General features: G+C 40.0%; 1 protein-coding gene and 1 long non-coding RNA gene across 2 annotated transcripts in view; one reads left to right on the forward strand and one right to left on the reverse strand.

The window, feature by feature from the left end:
- Positions 1–4704: 4704 nt before the first annotated feature.
- The window catches only part of ighd (immunoglobulin heavy constant delta), a 185184-nt gene continuing 168085 nt past the window's right edge, over positions 4705–21803 (reverse strand). Inside the window, 14 exon segments of the mRNA XM_049560106.1 lie at positions 4705–5037; positions 5241–5389; positions 5534–5833; positions 6178–6486; positions 6702–7028; positions 7200–7484; positions 7594–7905; positions 8000–8299; positions 8485–8697; positions 8700–8768; positions 8878–9189; positions 9284–9583; positions 9724–10044; positions 15295–15594. Of these exon segments, the coding sequence (XP_049416063.1) occupies positions 5029–5037; positions 5241–5389; positions 5534–5833; positions 6178–6486; positions 6702–7028; positions 7200–7484; positions 7594–7905; positions 8000–8299; positions 8485–8697; positions 8700–8768; positions 8878–9189; positions 9284–9583; positions 9724–10044; positions 15295–15594 (3506 nt within the window). The 3' untranslated portion in view covers positions 4705–5028.
- Positions 13889–21803, forward strand: part of LOC125878765 (uncharacterized) — a 63617-nt gene continuing 55702 nt past the window's right edge. Inside the window, exon 1 of the long non-coding RNA XR_007447787.1 lies at positions 13889–13971. This is a non-coding gene — a long non-coding RNA (uncharacterized LOC125878765). The remainder of the gene's footprint in view (positions 13972–21803) is intronic.

Here is a 21803-nt window from a genome sequence, read left to right on the forward strand (position 1 = left end):
ATATTCAAATACATTGAAACATATAAGAACATCAAAATTTTTAAGCTTCAGACTAGTTGAATGAGAAAAATGTCAGACAATAAGAAGGGGAGAATTAAGGTGCCAGAAAAAAGACTGAAAAGAGGCTTTTAAGTCACTGGATATAACTCTACTAGGGACTAAAAGAACCCCAGAAAAATAGTCTGAACCTACTACAAAGAATCTACACCAATATCAATACTAAAAATACAGAGTGAGAAAAAGTTTAAAAATGATTACAGGGCTCTACTAATCAATTGTATAATACTGAGTAGTCTTAATAGTGGAGGGGGTAGTAATCTGATAAATTAAGGTGAAAAAAAAAGTCTCTGAAAAAGAGAGAGACATTTACATTCAAAAGGGGAATACAGGAGCTTCAAGGATTAGTAGAACCTCTGTAAAATGTATAAAGACACCGAATATTAATGTATCAAAAATAAAAAGGGCCAATATATCATAACATAGTCTAATGGTCAAAAAAGACAACAGGAAATCTCATCCTTACATGAAAGACAATTTTACAGAGACCAGTCAAAGGAAACAACTCAAAAGAAGTTCTTCATTTAAACCTCTAGGACACTGTTTGTAAGATATGTATCCATTCAGCTTCTCTTTGCAGTAAGAGTTTGTCTCTAGTCCCACCTCCTCTAAGGGGCTGGATGATGATCATATCAATCCCCTGAAATTTGAGTGTGCAGACATCATGGCCAACAGAATTAAAATGTCTTTTTTTAAAATGATTTTAGTGATTTGGGGGTCAACTGTCCCATCCTTATGTCAATATCTTCTGCTCACACCAATAGGAAATGGTGAGTTTTGATTTTTAATTAACACTGCAGTTGTTGTTCCATCTTATGTTTTGTCAGAGGAGCTGAAGTTGAAATGTTTTTAAGTTTAAATGTCCTCTATTGCTTGGTGAGCTACAACTCTAAGCTCAGATGTAGCGTACGCATGTGGCCACCACCATACAAGTACAAATGCTCACAACAGGAGCGTTTATACTGCAATTGTGCTGTGTTGTCTGTGTCATTCTGCAGTTACACCTCCAAACCACTAGTCGCCGCCGCAGCAGCTTTTCTGTGAAATGCTGTAAAGTTTAGATGTTTCAAAACACACCTGAAACACACATTAAACATGGTTTAATAGAGACCATTTCAAACACGAGTACACAAATAAGCTTCACTGTAACTCACAGCATTCACAGACAAACACTTGCCTTTATCTGGACACATTTTCCCCACAAATATAACATGCTAATGTTTTTAGCACAAGCCTACGACATTTTACAGTGTATAAATTAGCCTAGCGTCTAACTGACATTTCCTCTCCTCAACTGAAGTCAGGGACAACAGCAACATTTAACAAAGGTAACGTTACGAAATTCGGCTCCATAACAACTCACAAGGTTTACTGACAAAACAACTGTCTTATACTAAACATGTTTTCCAAACAAATATAACATGCTAACGTTATTAGCACGAGCCTATGGCATTTTACATTGTATAAATGAACCTAGCGACGAGCGGAGATTTCCTCTGCTCATATGAAGCCAGGATAAATCACACACAAGACCTAAAATGCTATTTTGTGGAGGCTTTATTGTCTTCACAATTTATTGTTGTTATCTGTGAAATTAAAGTAAGTAAAAGCTTTGTTTCCTCTGATGGAAATGGTCCCAGCTTACAAAAATAGACAGGATATCTGTGTGGCTGTGCAATTGCTTGACCCTTGAACGTTACTAGCTTTATTCATGATGCTAACAGGTGTTTCTAATGAGATTAATGGTAGCTCTGTTTTACTCAAGTGTTGCAGGTAGGCACAGTTTACAGGGGTCTGCACACATAACACCATGACCCTTAAACTGAAGCAGCCACATGCTGTTCAGCCATCATTAATTTGATTATTTACACCTGTGTCTGTCTGTGTGATATGTCACAATGTCGTGCGTAGTAAAGGCTACTGCAGCCTACAAGTCAATGTGGTGAGTAGAATGTCGCCACCTGCTGGAAGTGTTTATAACTAAAACACACATGCCTTGCTTTAGACTTTGAAATGTTACTGTTATTTTGTCACAATGGTGTTTTCAATAATTTTTGAGATGCACCTGCGCTTGAATATTCAGGTTATGTAAATTGATATCTGGTCAAGCCCTCAAGTAAACCACTCTCTGGTTGTTAGTAGGTAGACAACAATGACCCCAAAACATCATACAAAGAAATACTTTTTCAATTTATGTTTTTGTGTAGGTTTACTGACTGAACCAGCCTGCATGTGTGGTGGAATAGCACTAAGTGTAATGTATTGCCCTACACGTTTAATGCATGAACAAGTTATGTTCATACTGTGCTGTACATTTAACTATAGCTCTTCATTTTTTTTATTGGGGTCATGTTGGTCGTACTACTCTGTACAGTTATTAAACTTTGCCCCAGAGATCTTCTTTGTTTTGTCTTTGAGGTCAGGTGCTAAGGCAATGCCTGGTTTTGCAACACGGCCTTTTTTAACTGCCTTTTTTCTTCTGCATATTTGGTTGGCGCTGGGGCCTTTAGACATGCTAGCATTAATTTGATGGCATGTTATTCAGCATGAGCATAGCATCAGTGCACTTGAGTACCTGGGTATTGTATTTATGTAGGAGCATAATGTGGTTGGTTAGACTCTGGGTTTGGCCTCTTGATGGGTGTACCTGCTCACTATGATGTTTTTGCGGCATGGCATAAAGAAAGAGATGAAGGAAGAGAGTACTGAGATCAGAATGCTTTAGCTTGAGGTGGAGTGATGAGGTTTATGCTTTGGTGTGCTTTTTTTTCTCCTATAATTTGGTAATTTAATTGAAAATGCATTTTAGGAGGCCTCTGTGCAAATCCCTCTACATCAGGCTTACATTTTTTCAGAAGACAATTAATTCCCCTCCGCTTACTCAATGGTGCCAACTGTAGACCATGTCTACAACTAAAGATGAAACAGTACGAATTTCTTTTATCATGATTATAGTGACCAAAATTATCACATAACATTGTTAAAATGTGTTTAAAATGTCCAAAAAGTAGTGACACACACTGCTATCATTGTTTGCATGGACATTAAAAAGTAACATAACCAATACCTGATACAGACATATGAAAGCCATATCATATGTGCATTAACATTAGCAATAGTCTGCCTTTAAAATGCTTGCTTCTGTGTCACTGTAGATGAGGACAAGGGACCAGGAGCATCACTGTGTTGGCGTGCTGCAGGCCTCCCCACATTGATGCTGTGCCTGTGTCAGGGAGACTGCTGCTAACTTTGGTTGATGCTGGACAATATTTACGGTAAGTTTTTTAAAGTGCAGTAATCAAACACGGCTTTATTAATGATTTAAATTTGAAATGATGATACGAACCATCAGGAATTTTGTCACGGTTTATTGTGAAGCCGTAACTGTTTCATCTCTATCTGCAACAACAGGCAGAGTGTGTGCATGTGAACTTTTAAGATGGCATGAAGATGATGTCGATCGTGACAGTAATAACAGTGATAATACTGTAATGATCATTAGAATGCCATCATTTGTTTATTGATGATAAACTTGTTCTTGCATATCTTTTTCCCGTCTTATATTTTCCTTTGTTTCCTTGTGGTTTAAAAGGACATGTCACAGAAAGGTCTGTGTGTTCGACAGTCTGCTTCTCTCTTGAGAACTTTAAGATTAAATGAGATCAATCTTTCTATTAGATACATCTGTTTTTCCTAGGTAATGCTGGTTGTGGCTTACCTGCTTTTTTTCAGCCCAACACTTTTTCACATTGAGTTTAACATGTTCAGCACTGCAGGCTTCTCAGTAAAACCACAGCCGTCGAGTGTCGGCCACTGGGCAGTTTGCGGTTGAGTACCTTGCTCAGTGGTGCCTCAACTGCAGTTGTAGAGAGAGAAAAGTTGTCCTATATGTGTGAGGATGTTTGGGTGTTACTTGTCCCTGATTTATATGGACACACAGAAGGGGTCAAGCAAGGACCCAGAGGGAGGCTTGGCATAAGAGGATGGGAGGGTATGGGGATGTTAGACAGGGAGACGCTCTCAGGCAGCCTGCTGGGCATGGCGCTCTGCTTCCCTGTAGCCGGTGCCTTAGACCTTAGACTTAGACTGGCAGCAGCATGCTGTGACTCCATCCCAGCAACAGCGTCACAGATTTGGGCTGGCTGCCAACGGGTCCCCAGCCAATCAGGGCACACACAGTGCCAGATCACTTCAGAGGTAGCCAATAGTCCGCCTGAATGTGCTTAGTGTCATCCCTCCCAGATGTGAATTCCTTTAAACCCACAAGGTACACAAATGCAGACACAAACACGCAGCTCCAACTCAGAGTGTGCACACATTTACAGTGACTCTGTGTGTGTGTGTATGTATGGAGAGGAGATGAGATGTAAAAACAGTCTCTGTGTGTGTTTTCAAGTGAATACATCTCTGTATCATACCACTTAGTGTGTCCAGTTCAGACCTGTCACCATCCTGAAATTACTACACAACTAGTGTTTGACTTAGAGGTGGCAAGTTACCACAGCTGCACGTGGAGCTTTGTCTCACTCTAGTGGACAATCTGAGTAATGCAGGGGTGCTGGTATTGTGACATGGTATATTGAGTACGAAGCATTTCCCTGAAGAGTAAATCAGAGATTATGACAAACTGTCCTTGAAATATTTCACTCTTTATTTTATTTATTTTTTTGTAAATGCAACAAGTCCAGTGATATAATATTTGCTCATTACATTAGCATTTGAATCTTAAAGTTAGAATTCAAAGCTTCATTATTTATTATTAATGCACCACATACAAGCCACACCAAATATATAACGTACATGCAAAAAAGAAATGAATGCAGGTCAAACCAGTTCCATTAAAAAAAAAAAAATAAAATAAATAAATAATAGCTTTGATCAAACTTTAAAACTAGTAAAACCATATGCCATCAGAAATCCTCAGGTCACATATTTGGATCATAGAATGAGATCTGTCCTGTGAGATCATCATCATTTAGTCTACAAGGAAAAAACAAGGAATGTCTCAGGAATTGGTGACAGCTTTTTGTGTATAAAATATATATGTAAAAAGGCTAAATCCAAACTATTGAAACATATCAGCCTTCCAAAATAAAGGCAGTATTATAACAGGGATATTACAACCATACAAGTGAACTACAGTACTGGAAGATTACTTTAAAATACCAATTGTTGTCTCTTACCTTAATCATGGTAGCAAGGACACCATAGATGAGGGATATGAGGAAGAAAAGGAGGAAGGCGAAAGCCGTATACCAGCTGTCCACACCTTTGCTGTGGTTGACATCAATATGCCTGATGTCATCTAAGAAATTACAGTCCTCTAAGATTTCTGTGAGACAATCAAAATGAGATTTGTTAGTTAACCATTACATTGACTTTGTCACACTGGACGTACAAAGAGAAATTCCTAATAACCTTGTATGTTCAATATTTAATGTGTAAGTAAGATGTGGATCAATGGACAAACTAGCACCTGGGTTAGATACATCCAGGGATAGGGTGGTGTTTAAAATGGTGTTTGCATGTGTCACCCTGCAGGTGAAGACTGCCCCAAGGAACCTGCTGGCTTTGGACAGACGAAGGTGGCTTTGGATGCTGAACTTCCCGTCTGGGCCTCTGTGTGGTTCACTAGTGTTGTATTCCAGCAGTTCCCCAGTGTCATCAAGAAACCAGGTGATATTAATGGACTCAGGGCTGAAGCCAAACACCAGGCACACAAGTTCACCAGAGCCCTGGAGCAAGGTAACTGAAGGTTTGCTATGGGTCACTGAGGCTGAGGAAAATAGTCAGAAAAAGAATTTAATGAATTTGTGTTTGGGGAAGGTCACAGAGCAAGAAAAGTCAAAGAACTTTTGTACTTAAATGCTTTCATAAAAATTCCCTAAAGCGATATGCTTCTCTACACAACTGCTCCTGAGCAACATAGAGGGCAGGCTGAGGTGGAGAAAACACAGTGTACAGTAAGGAAAGGATCAAAGTTTGATCGGCTTTATTTTAGCTGATATGATCTGCTAAATATATCCGATCTGATTCTTAGGTTTGGCTTGATTTATCTCTTTGATGTAATGAACAAATCCAGTGAAATGCAGTTTTCACTAAATGCTAATTTCAGCTCACCATACACGTCCTTTATAGTGCTCTCAAAAGATGACTCATGTCTGACAACACAAGAATACGTAGACTCCTTGTCCTCAGTTTTTGATGTATTTAGTCTGCTGCTCATTGAATAAGTGCTGCTCCCTGTGTATTTCCATGCAGGACTGTTGGTGTAGACAGTTGAAGGGAGTCTCTGGTCATTCTCCTCCCAGTACACTATGATGTTAGATGGGAAAAATCCAGACACGAGGCAAATGAGTGTGAGGAAGTCAGACGTAGACAGGTCAGAGGCAGCCGGTTCTATTATCTTCACTGCTGGTGGATGCAGCTCTTGAGAAACACAAAAAGAAGACAAAAGTAAATACAGCTGCAGTTGTTGCCATTTCAGTCTCATAATTTTGTCACTCACAGTCGTCACAAACGTCAAAGGGAATACTATTTTTTTATGGAGAGTTTCTGATGCAAACTTGCCTTCTTAATCTAAGTTAAACACTCTACATATGCAGAAGCAGCTATAAGGTATTGGTTTTTATGCACAGCACTACCTCTGCTTTTGCTGATGTGGTCCTCGTAGCCTTTGTTGGAACATCGGTGCTTTGCCTCACAAGACACTCGTTTATGTGCATGCCAATCCTCCGCTGACACACTGAGGGTGCTCTGCATTGTCTCCGTCTCATTGCTGTGACTCACTGGTGGCTCCCTATGGACATTTTGGGAATATTTCTTCCCATCTACTTTCCAGGTGACGGAGAAATCATTAAGAGAAGGGCCAACCAGCAGACACGTGACAGTCACCTGTCCCTTGTACTGATGCTCCTGTGGTGGCGGTCCCTGAACATATACGCCAACCACCTGAGATGATGCTGGAGTTACTGAAAAACATTGTGACATTAAAGATGGAGAAAATGCAACACCTGTCAAGTAATGATGATGAGAAAAAATGTCTTAAAAGCTGAATGGATGACTCAGAAACAGTGTCAATGTAGATTATTTATTCTACACTTAAAGCAAAATTATGATTATGGATTATGCTTTTATTTTACCTGAGCAGAGGCTGATGTTCTTTCTGATGTTTTTGCCCAGGGACTTGTCTGATACTTGACAAGTGAAGACCTTCCCTGTGCTCCACTCTGTGTGAGTGATTTGAAGTTGACTGGTCACTGTCACACGCCCATCTGCACCCATGCTGATGTCATTAGTTGATGGAGCTCTTTGCTGAGACTCAGAAGACCATTGCATGTGAGGGTTGAAGCCCCGTCCAGAGCATACGAGTGTCTGTGATCCTGACTCTTCACTGGGGGCCAGAAGAAGTTTGATTGACGAGTCCGCTAAATTAGGAAGGAATCAGTCTATCAGTGAAATAGTCTCTTTAGAGATTATTTGACTGTGAAATGGGAAATGAACAGTCATGAAGGGAATGAAGAGTAACACTCTCACCAAAAATATTTCCAATGGAGTTTGATGTAAAATCCACAGAGAAGCCTTGGTACACTTTGCAGGTGAAACTTTTGTCTTTCTTCAAGTGCTCTGGCGGGACAGGGAAGCTTCTACTGATTGAATGCGGGCCTGGGGCTTCAGGAAGATCAACATACAGTTTTTCAGAGATGACAGAGGTGCCAGCTTGAAAAGTGATGTACAGGTCACGTGATGAGAGTCCTGTGACGTCACACTCCAGCACAGCACTGTTCCCCTTCAGCAATTCATTAAGAGATCTCCTGATCGTGACCACAGGAGTTGTAACTGCAGGCCCTGGATGATACAGACAGAAGGAATGCAGAATTTATTCTTCTGGGTGATTTGCTGTGACAAGGTGTCTGATTTTCATGTTGTGTAGTCATCTTACCTGCAACATTCACGGTCTTCTCAGTGGGTGAGAAGCACTGATGTTCAGCTTTACATGTTATTAACTTTATTTTTTTCCACTCAGTTGAAGAAACCGTCACAGTACTGAATATATAAGTTGAGTTTTTGTCCTGCGTCACTTGTTCACGTGGTGCATCTCTCCCATTTATCCGCCAGGTCAACTTGGCGTCAAAATCAGAGCGGACCAAACATGTTGCTTCCACGTTGGATCCTCCTGCCATCATTACTGTCTTGAAGCTGGGAATCTCCACATGGACGGAGGGAGGCGCTCTTGAATAAGCTGACAGGGAGCAAGGAAAAAGAATCATGAAGCAGTACCAGAATACTGAGAGAACTATGTATATGTAAAAGATGCTTGATCATATTCAGACTACACTGACTTCAAAGTCTGTCAAAAACAATTTCCAGGTCAGTCAGAATGTTGTCAGTAGACAGCTGGGGTTGTGACTCTTCACTTAGTTGTACCTGAGCAGAGGCTGATGTTCTTTCTGATGTTTTTGCCCAGGGACTTGTCTGATACTTGACAAGTGAAGACCTTCCCTGTGCTCCACTCTGTGTGAGTGATTTGAAGTTGACTGGTCACTGTCACACGCCCATCTGCACCCATGCTGATGTCATTAGTTGATGGAGCTCTTTGCTGAGACTCAGAAGACCATTGAATGTGAGGGTTGAAGCCCGTCCAGAGCATACGAGTGTCTGTGATCCTGACTCTTCACTGGGGGCCAGAAGAAGTTTGATTGACGGGTCCGCTAAATTAGGAAGGAATCAGTCTATCAGTGAAATAGTCTCTTTAGAGATTATTTGACTGTGAAATGGGAAATGAACAGTCATGAAGGGAATGAAGAGTAACACTCTCACCAAAAATATTTCCAATGGAGTTTGATGTAAAATCCACAGAGAAGCCTTGGTACACTTTGCAGGTGAAACTTTTGTCTTTCTTGAAGTGCTCTGGCGGGACAGGGAGGCTTCTACTGATTGAATGCGGGCCTGGGGCTTCAGGAAGATCAACATACAGTTTTTCAGAGATGTCAGAGGTGCCAGCTTGAAAAGTGATGTACAGGCCACGTGATGAGAGTCCTGTGATGTCACACTCCAGCACAGCACTGTTCCCCTTCAGCAATTCATTAAGAGATCTCCTGATCGTGACCACAGGAGTTGTAACTGCAGGCCCTGGATGATACAGACAGAAGGAATGCAGAATTTATTCTTCTGGGTGATTTGCTGTGACAAAATGTCTGATTTTCATGTTGTGTAGTCATCTTACCTGCAACATTCACAGTCTTCTCAGTGGGTGAGAAGCACTGATGTTCAGCTTTACATGTTATTAACTTTATTTTTTTCCACTCAGTTGAAGAAACCGTCACAGTACTGAATATATATGTTGAGTTTTTGTCCTGCGTCACTTGGACATGTGTTGCATCTTCCCCATTTATCCGCCAGGTCAACTGGGCGTCAAAATTAGAGCGGACCAAACATGTTGCTTCCACGTTGGATCCTGTTGCCATCATTACTGTCTTGAAGCTGGGAATCTCCACATGGATGGAGGGAGGGGCGCTTTCATGGACTACAGGATAAAAGTGTTTGTCCAAACACACTCATCTTGTTAAAACTTGTCAATGTATTTCTCCATTCAGTTTATCTTAAAACATTGATGATGCTTTAGAAAAATTTATACTGTGCTGTGAGACAGCTGTAAATACTTACTTTGACAAATGCTTATTGTTTTTTTATATTCCTGATCTTTGTGAGTTGACTTGCATGTAAAATTTGAGCCTCGTTCCCACTCTGTTGTTTTTGGCTCAATCTCACTGGTTAGACTGAAGGTTTTCCCCGTTCCGTCCACACTCTGCAGCTTCGTCAGGCTTTTGGCAGGTTGTAGACGTTGGTTGTCCCGCTTCCACTCCACACTCAGTTCGTCTGGAAAGTAGCCACTTAGGGTGCAGACAAGTCTGACTGATGAGGCCCCGACAGGGACATTGTCCCAGACAGGGTGTAATGTGATGTTTGGAGGCACAACCCGCTCCTCTGAGAAAGAGAAGAGATCATTCCATTACTTGACTCATTGTAAACATTGGATGTAGACATTTGTAAAATAAGAGCTGATTGCATCGTTTGTAGTTATACGTACCTTGAGATTTTGATCAAGTAACCAACTGTGCTGGCTCAATTCTAAGTGTCATATCTTTGTATTAAGGCTAGATGGCAGAGTTGTACTTTTACAGTGTCTGGTGTCTTAAAGTCAGGTGGAGACAGGGCTGGAGGTCAGTTGTTGCACAGATATTGCAGCATGACAGGGCAGAGTGATCAGGGCAAGCAGCAAGCGGAAGCATTGAGTAACACCCAGGTCCCGAAAAAGTACCAAAATACAGAAGTGAAAGAATGCAGAGAGCAACGGTGCATCACAGACACCAGGTGGTGTGGTTGTGCCAGTAAGAGAAACAGAGAGCGCATTTAAATATCTCATATCAGTTTACATGTGTGTTCACATAGATTGCTTTTGCATGATTTTGCTAAAGGTTTTAGTTCTCAAGTCTATTAATAATAGACTGGAGAGCTCACCAACTGTAAAACCTAAAATTTACATGATTGAGTCGAACATAGGCTGCTGATTCCAGGTGCTGGGGAGATGACCAACACAACAACATGTTACATCAGAAAATACTTTAAAATACTTTTTAAAGAACTAGAAAAAAAGAATTAGTATTGTTGTGAGATGTATGTGTTAAACCTTTATAGATGAAACTACAGCACTACTGGAGGAGAAAAAAGTTGGAGGAGCAACTTCAGTGGTTATCTTCATTTAAAAATTTATTTTCAAAAAGACAAAGCTTTTGTAATTAAAATGAAAAAGGACAACTGTGCTTACTTACATGCAAGACTATGAGTTTATAAGAACAAATGTGTGGGGAAAAAACTTTTTTTTTTTTTTTTTTACAGAAAGTTCATCTTGTTTTATTTAATCTGAAAAGACAGAAAAAAAAACAAAAAATGTGCATTAATGTTATTGTAAAATAAATGTTTCAGCATTTGACAAGCAAACTGTTACAGTTGGCTTCTGTTGTAGTTTGCCACACTTATTTATTAAGTTAATTTAGCTCTAGTAACCTATGAGAAGATTTTGGGATAATATTTAACACACAATAACAGCAACACCTGCAAAATGTAATTCAGTTCAGTATCAAGCCCTGGAATTTTAAGTAACTAGAGAATAATACATATTAAGTAAAATAAGTAAATAAATATAAATATTTAATAATAATAAATAAATTAATAAAACTAAATGAACCACAGGTTATCACAGAGTTGAATCAACATCTCTTTAGTAAATTCTTTAAAACTCTTGCTTCATGAAGGTGATTTTTATTTTAAGTTTATGATATTTCAAAGCATTCACTTGCACAGTTGTTGCTGCTTTTGTGTCCACCACCTGAACATGCATGCATCGCTAATAGTTGAGCTTTTTCTGCATGCACTTTAAAAATAGTCGTATAAAGTAAAAGAATAATATGTGAAAAGATGATCATTTTAGTTGTTGGTCAGAGTGGTAAATAAAGTAACAGCAACAAGATGTGGTCGTAATGCATAAAGATATTCACTGTGGTAGTTATGATGTGATGCGTCATGATGATCATTATAATCCTATTTGTCACTTCTCATGTAAGAGGAGTTCTACCAACCCATCTGTGTTGTTAGAATACATGAAACTGCTTACTCAGGTGTCTTTGCATAACTTTAAGATATAAACTCATTATTACCTTGAAAGCAGTGGTTCCGATGGTGAACAGCAGAGTGATAAAGAAGAGGAGGATGAAGGTGATGGCTGTGGTTACCATGTTGTCTTTATCTGTCTCTGTATCGCTGTTGTTTTGGTAGACCTCCGGATTCCATAATTCTAGTGTATAGCAATCATTCAGTTAATACTTGGAACAAACCCAGCTTTGCACAGTAGCTCACGAGACAGTGACCTAACTCTATTAATTTCTTGTAGCAGGGTAATACGTTTTATAACCTCAGGTTGGAGTGGATTTAATTAGTGAATGAGTCAGTCAGTCAGTCTAAGTATAAAATAGAAAACCACAAAGGAGAAGAACAGTCCTGCTGACGTATGCCTCGTTAATCAGTTACTACATTATTATTGTTGTACGGCGAGGCCTGATAAGTTTGCACGTCCCTCTAAAAATGTTGATTATGTTGATCAAAGTTGTCCTACAATGATCCTGAATTGCTTTTGAAAGACCCCACCATTGGTGTGGCATGCATGACTTGGCTTGTGAATCAGTATCTTTATCATTTGACGAAGAGACCACACAGCCCGAGTGAGACTTGAGAGAATCATCTGTCTGTCGTTGGGGGTGCAAGACCCAGTAGAGGAAACACACATACACACAGACGAGTCACACAAACAGTGTTAATGCTCTGTCTACAAATAACAATGAACAAGTAGGATTTATATAATGAAATTGGTGCCTGAAGTTAGTGGGGTAGTGGTGGTGTGATTTTTAGTGAATGCAGTATGATGTTGTTAGCACATAGTGACAGCTACACCTAATTTGTGTTGCATTAGGATAGCACTGAGACACCACACACAATAAACATGTAGCTTGATTAAATAAAGACGTGAACAGCATGCAACATACATCAACAGAGTTGCAAAGTGCTTTTTTTTATTTTGATTTTGAATCTGCATTAAAAAGACAAACACAGTGTCATATCACAAGCAACAAACATTAAACAACAAACAGCAGAAGACACAGCGACACAGAATAACATCTACTGGGCCTTGCACGTTTCAGGGATGTTCATGTTGAGGTTGACCATGTTGGTTTTTTCAAATGTTCTGTGCCCGATGGACCTGACAATAGCTCTAGTTGTGTTGACCACAGATTCATGGTGAACTGCACAGCTGAACACAGTGTCATCATTTTTCCACTGCTGGAGGGTGAGGGTTAACTGGCCATAGGAAGAATATGATCCATCATTTTCTACAGGCGTTGTGGTATGGAACTTGTATTTTGGGTCTGCTTCCTCGTCATCGACAAGCCAAGACACATAAACTTCCCGAGGGAAGAAGTCTTTCACAAAGCAAGTCAGGGTCACGGTTTCTGTTTTAATATGTTCTACTGGAGGTAGCATAAAAACTGAAGGACGCTGAGGCGGTCCTCCTGCAACATGAGAGAACAATTAGGGCTCCTGCCACAGATAAAAGTTCCCACAGTACTGTACAAAATCTCTGCTACAAAATACACTTAGAACTTACACTCCTTAACATGTTTGATGGCATGACAAGAGGAATTAAACACAGGCTTTTAGTGCACAATTGTTGATTATTCTTCTTACCAATCGTCCTTTTGTAGATTTCCTTACGTGGCTCTAGCCAGTTTTCATGTTCAACAATGCAGATGAACTTTTCCCCGTGTCTCCATTCGTCAAATGTGATGGGAAGTAAAGCGGTGTGTACACCTTTTTGGTCTGCAAGGGGCTTCACTGGAACAGCATCAGGTATGTCTTTTCCATCATGGGTCTCCCAGAAAATCTTATGGACAGATGGTTTGTTTATCTTGACTTGACATTTTACATCTCCCTTTCCGTTTAAAACAAAGTCCTCCATTGTTGGTTCTATGATGGTTACTTCCACATCTGCTTCCACGCATCCTGAATCTGTTAAATGAGGAATTATTAAACAATTATTGAACAAAAATGGCTGCAAAATGACAAGAATTGAAATTATATTTACAAACATATTTCAAAAAAAAAAAGTAGCAATTTACTCACCAGGTCTATTTGTACAAATGTTTTTGGTCGCAGATGAATTCACATACGTTGGGCCTTGTTCACCTTTCCCCATAAACTCACATGTAAACGTAGTGGCGTCAGTCCCATCACTTGATGGCACTGTCAGAAAACTTGCTGCACTGTACAGTGTTCCATTCTCTGTCTTTTTTTCATCAAAAGGTGTTTTGATGTTGGTTATTCCAGTGGTGATTTCTTCTTGATTTTTCAGCCATTTGAACTCAAAATCTTTTGGTGAAAAATCTTTGGCAAAGCAGGAGAGGGTAGTCTCGGTGCCCTCATCAGAGCAGGTCATTACTTTGAGAGTTGGCAACTGATATAAATCCTCTGAAAAACAAACATATACACAAATATATGTACAGTATGCAGAAGCAAGGAATCATTTATGTATATATATGCAGAAGCAAAGGTGAACAATGTGCTACAATGCTCATGTAATCTAGATTTACTATAGATTTACAATATAACTGAGTTTATGACTTCACTGAACTACTGTATGTTATGCAAATTGCACACATGTATGCACATAGTGATTCCACTCTTCTAATTGACATATTTTGTGGCTTGTTACTAAATTGTGCAGAAAGAGTCAAAAAAAAAAGATTTTCATGGTAAGAAAATTAGATAATTTAACAGCAGAGCTTTAATGCTCGCTTCTGCATATACATTGACTGCTTGGGTGAACAGAGAGTGAATGTTAGTCATCAACATGCAGTGAAAGTGGAGGCAGACGTTAGGAGGAACCAGGATTAAGCAGATAGACGGAAAGTAGCAGAACACATACCAATAATCTATTCTCGGACAGGTGCAGAAGACATACAGTAAATTAGCCAGGAATAAAATCGACTGAGTCAGCAGCTGAGCTTCAGCCTTCTCATTCCACCTCACTGTTTGGTTTGCTTACAGATTCTAACATTAAAAACATTTAAGGAGATTTCACAGAAATTTAATTTGATAACAGTTGTATTTTAGTTTTACGCTCTTCTCTGTGTTCATGTTCCTTTTAAATATGTTGAAGCATTTAAAAAAAAAAAATCCTGTCACAATTTTGAACACAAGCAGCTTGGGCTAAATTGGTAAAGTCTGCCTCTAATAACATGTCTCAGGAAAACCTACAAAATCAGCATTTATGGCACAGGTTGTGCTGTACAAATGTGATTATTGTTAAATTATTATGACAACAAAAGGTTTTTGAACTTCTAAATTAACTTTGTTATTTGACATAGATCACCAAATTATCTGGAAAAGAACTTCATAGTTTTTCGTTATCATGAGTTGCCTTGTAGCACTTTGTTTACTGCATTGTAAAATATCAAACTTTCTCTGGCTGAAGATATTCTGTTTAATACTGTACTCTACCTTAATTTAGTATGACATTATTAATTAGTTATTATTACAAAATTGCATCATTAAGAAACTGAATTAAAAACCCTTTAACTTTATTGTGACAAGATGTCTGATTTTCATGTTGTGTAGTCATCTTACCTGCAACATTCACAGTCTTCTCAGTGGGTGAGAAGCACCGATGTTCAGCTTTACATGTTATTAACTTTATTTTTTTCCACTCAGTTGAAGAAACCGCCACAGTACTGAATATATAAGTTGAGTTTTTGTCCTGCGTCACTTGGACATGTGTTGCATCTTCCCCATTTATCCGCCAGGTCAACTTGGCGTCAAAATCAGAGCGGACCAAACATGTGGCTTTCACGTTGGATCCTCCTGCCATCATTACTGTCTTGAAGCTGGGAATCTCCACATGGATGGAGGGAGGCGCTCTTGAATAAGCTGACAGGGAGCAAGGAAAAAGAATCATGAAGCAATACCAGAATACTGAGAGAACTATGTATATGTAAAAGATGCTTGATCATATTCAGACTACACTGACTTCAAAGTCTGTCAAAAACAATTTCCAGGTCAGTCAGAATGTTGTCAGTAGACAGCTGGGGTTGTGACTCTTCACTTAGTTGTACCTGAGCAGAGGCTGATGTCCTTTCTGATGTTTTTGCCCAGGGACTTGTCTGATACTTGACAAGTGAAGACCTTCCCTGTGCTCCACTCTGTGTGAGTGATTTGAAGTTGACTGGTCACTGTCACACGCCCATCTGCACCCATGCTGATGTCATTCGTTGATGCAGCTCTTTGCTGAGACTCAGAAGACCATTGAATGTGAGGGTTGAAGCCCCGTCCAGAGCATACGAGTGTCTGTGATCCTGACTCTTCACTGGGGGCCAGAAGAAGTTTGATTGACGGGTCCGCTAAATTAGGAAGGAATCAGTCTATCAGTGAAATAGTCTCTTTAGAGATTATTTGACTGTGAAATGGGAAATGAACAGTCATGAAGGGAATGAAGAGTAACACTCTCACCAAAAATATTTCCAATGGAGTTTGATGTAAAATCCACAGAGAAGCCTTGGTACACTTTGCAGGTGAAACTTTTGTCTTTCTTGAAGTGCTCTGGCGGACAGGGAAGCTTCTACTGATTGAATGCGGGCCTGGGGCTTCAGGAAGATCAACATACAGTTTTTCAGAGATGTCAGAGGTGCCAGCTTGAAAAGTGATGTACAGGTCACGTGATGAGAGTCCTGTGACGTCACACTCCAGCACAGCACTGTTCCCCTTCAGCAATTCATTAAGAGATCTCCTGATCGTGACCACAGGAGTTGTAACTGCAGGCCCTGGATGATACAGACAGAAGGAATGCAGAATTTATTCTTCTGGGTGATTTGCTGTGACAAGACGTCTGATTTTCATGTTGTGTAGTCATCTTACCTGCAACATTCACGGTCTTTTCAGTGGGTGAGAAGCACTGATGTTCAGCTTTACATGTTATTAACCTTATTTTTTTCCACTCAGTTGAAGAAACCGTCACAGTACTGAATATATAAGTTGAGTTTTTGTCCTGCGTCGCTTGGACATGTGTTGCATCTCCCCCATTTATCCGCCAGGTCAACCTGGCGTCAAAATCAGAGTGGACCAAACATGTTGCTTCCACGTTGGATCCTGTTGCCATCATTACTGTCTTGAAGCTGGGAATCTCCACATGGATGGAGGGAGGGGCGCTTTCATGGACTACAGGAAAAAAGTGTTTGTCCAAACACACTCATCTTGTTAAAACTTGTCAATGTATTTTTCCATTCAGTTTATCATAAAACATTGATGATGCATCAGAAAAAAATTATACTGTGCTGTGAGACAGTTAGCTGTAAATACTTACTTTGACAAATGCTTATTGTTTTTATATATTCCTGATCTTTGTGAGTTGACTTGCATGTAAACTTTGAGCCTCGTTCCCACTCTGTTGTTTTTGGCTCAATCTCACTGGTTAGACTGAAGGTTTTCTCTGTTCCCTCCGCACTCTGCAGCTTCGTTGGGCTTTTGGCAGGTTGTAGACGTTGGTTGTCCCGCTTCCACTCCACACTCAGTTCGTCTGGAAAGTAGCCACTTAGGGTGCAGACAAGTCTGACTGATGAGGCCCCGACAGGGACATTGTCCCAGACAGGGTGTAATGTGATGCTTGGAGGCACAACCCGCTCCTCTGAGATAGAGAAGAGATCATTTCATTACTTGACTCATTGTAAACATTGGATGTAGACATTTGTAAAATAAGAGCTGATTTTTGATCAAGTAACCAACTGTGTTGGCTCAATTCTAAGTGTCATATCTTTGTATTAAAGGACAACTTCGGTATTTTTCAACCTGGGCTCTATTTCCCCATGTGTATGTGTGCGTATGATTCATGGGTACCACACGTTCTAAAATTGGTTCAGTTTTGATGCGCGAGCCAAGCTAAAACGGTAATGGGGGCAAATGCGTCCCGTATAAGTTTGCGCATTAAAAGTGCTTTTTTTCGCCACTGACCGGTTCAGATCACCAGTGCTATCTCTGTAAATAGCATATTGTAGCGGCCCTGGGACAGTGGTGAGTGTGAATTAGTGGAGTCAGCTGTCAGTCAGTGTTGGAGCAGAGAGGGGGAGGGCGGCCCCGCTGGGTGCTGTAAGTGAGTATGTGTGTATGAAGTGTGTGTTACGCTAGAAGAGTCAGAGGACGGAGTCTTTTACGTGCCACCCCCTGGAGTGTTACCGGAGTTTTTGGAGTGCTCTAATAAACGGGCCTTTTTCCTGAACGCCAGAACAGGATGTCGCGCAACACCCCATACAGCTTTCATAGGCTGCCTTTGTCAGATGTTGAGATGCTGAAGTTGTGGCTAGTTGTGCTACAAATGGATGCTAACACTCCTGTCCAGACACTGTGCCTTGCAGACCATCAGGTCTGCAGTGCTCACTTCTCCCAAGATGACTACTGCCAGCCGAAGAAGAGAAGGCATCCAATCCCGAAACACCTCTTCCTCAAGAAAACGGCTGTCCCACGAGTAGAGAGAGCTACAGACACAGTGGAGCAAAGCTCGTGACATCACACAGCCCAGAGGTAAGGGAAAGGCTAGTATGCCATTTACAGAGATAACACTGATGATCTGAAACGGTCAGTGGCGAAAAAACACACACTTCATACACACATACTCAGTTATGGGCCGCCCTCCCCCTCTCTGCTCCAACACTGACTGACAGCTGACTCCACTCATTCACACTCACCACTGCCCCAGGGCCGCTACAATATGCTATCTACAGAGATAGCACTGGCGATCTGAATCGGTCAGTGGCGAAAAAAAGCACTTTTATACGAGACGCATTTGCCCCCATTACCATTTTAGCTCGTTTCGCGCATCAAAACTGAACCAATTTTGGAACGAGTGGTACCCATGAATCATACGCACACATACATATGGGGAAATAGGGCCCAGGTTGAAAAATACCGAAGTTGTCCTTTAAGGCTAGATGGCAGAGTTGTACTTTTACAGTGTCTAGTGTCTTAAAGTCAGGTGGAGATAGGGCTGGAGGTCTGTTGCACAGATGTCACAGCATGACAGGGCAGAGTGATCAGGGCAAGCAGGAAGCATTGAGTAACCCGAAAAAGTACCAAAATACAGAAGTGAAAGAATGCAGAGAGCAACGGTGCATCACAGACACCAGGTGTGAGGTGTGGTTGCGCCAGTAAGAGAAACAGAGAATTAAAAACCCTTTAAATTGTTGCATAATTATAAAATATGTCAACATTTCCAACATGCAAAACTACTAGATTTCAAATCAACAATTAAAAAAGACATTTTTAAGACTTAGCATAGGGCTTACTTGGCTTTGTGATAATAACATGTTGATTTCCCGCTGTATGTGTCACATCACATCTGAAGGCTTTCAGGGCGTCCCAGTCCTGTTTTCTCACTTTGACTTGACTTATTCCAGTATAAAGGTTGTCTTTCAGTACTGGAGGGTACTGAATGAAGTCTGTCAAGGCAGCCCCATTTACTATGCGCCATGAGTAGGTCAGTGAGGAGGGTGTGAAGCCGGTGGCAAGGCAACCAAGAGTGACTGTGTTTCCAGTCCCAGAACCACATTGCATCAGAGGAAACACAGTTGGTGCATTTGGAGTGGCTGAGAAAGTAAAAACATACGTGTAATTAAACTACCAAAATTAAAAACAACATAACAGAGTTTTCATGAACCAAGCATGAGTTAAAACTGAGAAGACAGTTGGGTAGATCAGCAGTGTAAAAAAGCACATTGAAGGTGATAACTTTTATCATTTGTCCTCCATACAGAGACTTTCCCTATTTCAGTTATTTAATGCTGTTATTTGTTCACCTCACTCAATAATAGTATGAGTCATTTTTGTTAGTGAACATACAAATCAGTAAATAATTTTAAATACACAACTTTGACAGTAATCACAAGTCATTTTTTAAATTGAAGTGATGACGCTATAAAGTCGGTTACCATCCATTAAATGAGTTGACGTCTTATTGTTGCAAAAATTACTACTTTATGCCAAATTCAGCAGTTGTGAGATTAAAGAGAATTCTTACCTGATGAAACAGTTACCATTGTTCCCTTTCCCCAGTAGTCAAAAGCAGCGTAGTAGCACAGTGCTGAATCTACTTAGCTGTTAGTATCAAAAGGCTACACCTAATGGCACGCTCAAAAAGTCTGCCTTGATATTTAATTGATCCCACTAACTTATACAATACACTTAAATAACCCAGAATACACTAGCCATAAAATACACCAGTGTGTCCTACTGAGAATATTGCTGTTTGACTTTTCACAGTACATACTGTATTAAAATGTTTTACTTTTGAAGTGAGACTTGACACGTTTAGAAATTAATTTAAACATGAAATTTTAAAAATGAAAAATATCCTGCTGTAGATTTTAAACAGTACAAATCTACCCTGATGACACTGTTACTGAGAACACTGCTGTTTGACTTTCCACAGTACATACCGCAGTAAAACGCTTTAGTTTTAAAGTAAGACTTGACGCTTTGAGAAATCAACTTAAACATAAAATTTAAAAAATGAAAAATATCCTGCTGTAGGTTTTAAACAGTACAAATCTTACCTGATGACACTGTTACCATGGTGCCTTTTCCCCAGTAGTCGAAAGCCCAGTTGTCACAGTTAAGAGAGCCAATTCACACTTCTCACAAAACTCATTACCGTAATATCCCATTACTTCATGTCATACAATTTGGTATCGCACCAGATAAAATCAAAATAAAATATGTCCCGTCAACGGACCTAAGTTCCAACTGAACTTAATAGTTTGAAGCTTTTCACAAATTCATCGTCAGGCTACAGAACACCGTTGGCTTTCTTATTACCGCCAACAGTTGTGACGACATGAAGCTTTTAATAAATATTGTAGTAATGGGATTACAAAATTCCTTCTCTAATCAGAAATATTAAGATTACATACCTGAGGTGACGGTGACCGTGGTGCCTTTTCCCCAGTAGTCAAAAGCGTAGTCACAGTTCAACAAATTACCAACCACTGCATACAAAAACCTGTTCCCTAATATCTACACTGTCCATAGTCGGTTATTTTCTGGCAATCTACCCTACAACATATTAACCTTGGTTTTTGGAAATAAGGATTCAGAAAATGGAACAAAACCTGATTTTCACAACCGAAGTTTGGAACATACAGTATCCCAGAAAGGAAAGAACTGCAAGGTGTCACAACTTGATCTCTCAAAAAATACCAATTCTGTGTTTAAATCAAAACGTAAACAACAGAGAAAGAAAAATAAAAGTGGCTTACCAGATGTGACTGTGACAGTCGTGCCTTTCCCCCAGTAGTCAAAAGCATCGTCACAGTGTCATATGTCAATACATCCAACATACAAAAACAAGCACCTTAAAGATGCAGTTGATGCCACCGAGGTCTAAATATGTTCTATTAAAAAGTATAAATACTACACTTTCAATATGAAGACAAATAAAGCTATTTTTTACCTGATGTGACGGTCACGGTTGTTCCTTTTCCCCAGTAGTCCAAGTGGTAGTCACAGTGATAGATTTCAATTGTGCTTTAGTACAAAAATATCTTGCAGCGTCTAACATCTAATAAATGAATGTACTTCTCCAGTAAACCACTGATTATGCCTAACATTTAACCTGAGTTGAAATGTTGAATTCTTTTCACTCGAAATACGTTTTATTACTCACCAGAAGTCACTGTGACTTGTGTTCCTTTCCCCCAGTAGTCAAAGTAGCCATCACAGTGACATATTACAATCTGCTTCTAATACAAATACCAAAAATGTTGTTTAAAGCAAGAAAAGGACACGTTTCACTGATTAAGCAATTCCCACTGTAATATTTATTAACCACTTCCCTTGAGATATTCATTTCCTGTGGTCTGGGTTACATAAAATGAGGTCTGTTTGTCAACGGTTGGTGAACACTTCTCCTTTATCAGACCCTCGTGTCAGCTCCAGTTCCTGCAGCATGACCTTGATTCAGCCACATTACTATTAAGCTTGATATAACTTAGTGATGTAGAGCTCTGTTACGCTTCACTTGAATTATCATACCAACTTCAATCAGCTGTATTGTCCACCCTGGAGGTATCCAATGTTTTAGTCCATTTTAATTGGAG

This window comes from Epinephelus fuscoguttatus, linkage group LG19 (genome assembly GCF_011397635.1).
Source record: "Epinephelus fuscoguttatus linkage group LG19, E.fuscoguttatus.final_Chr_v1".
NCBI lineage: Eukaryota > Metazoa > Chordata > Actinopteri > Perciformes > Serranidae > Epinephelus > Epinephelus fuscoguttatus.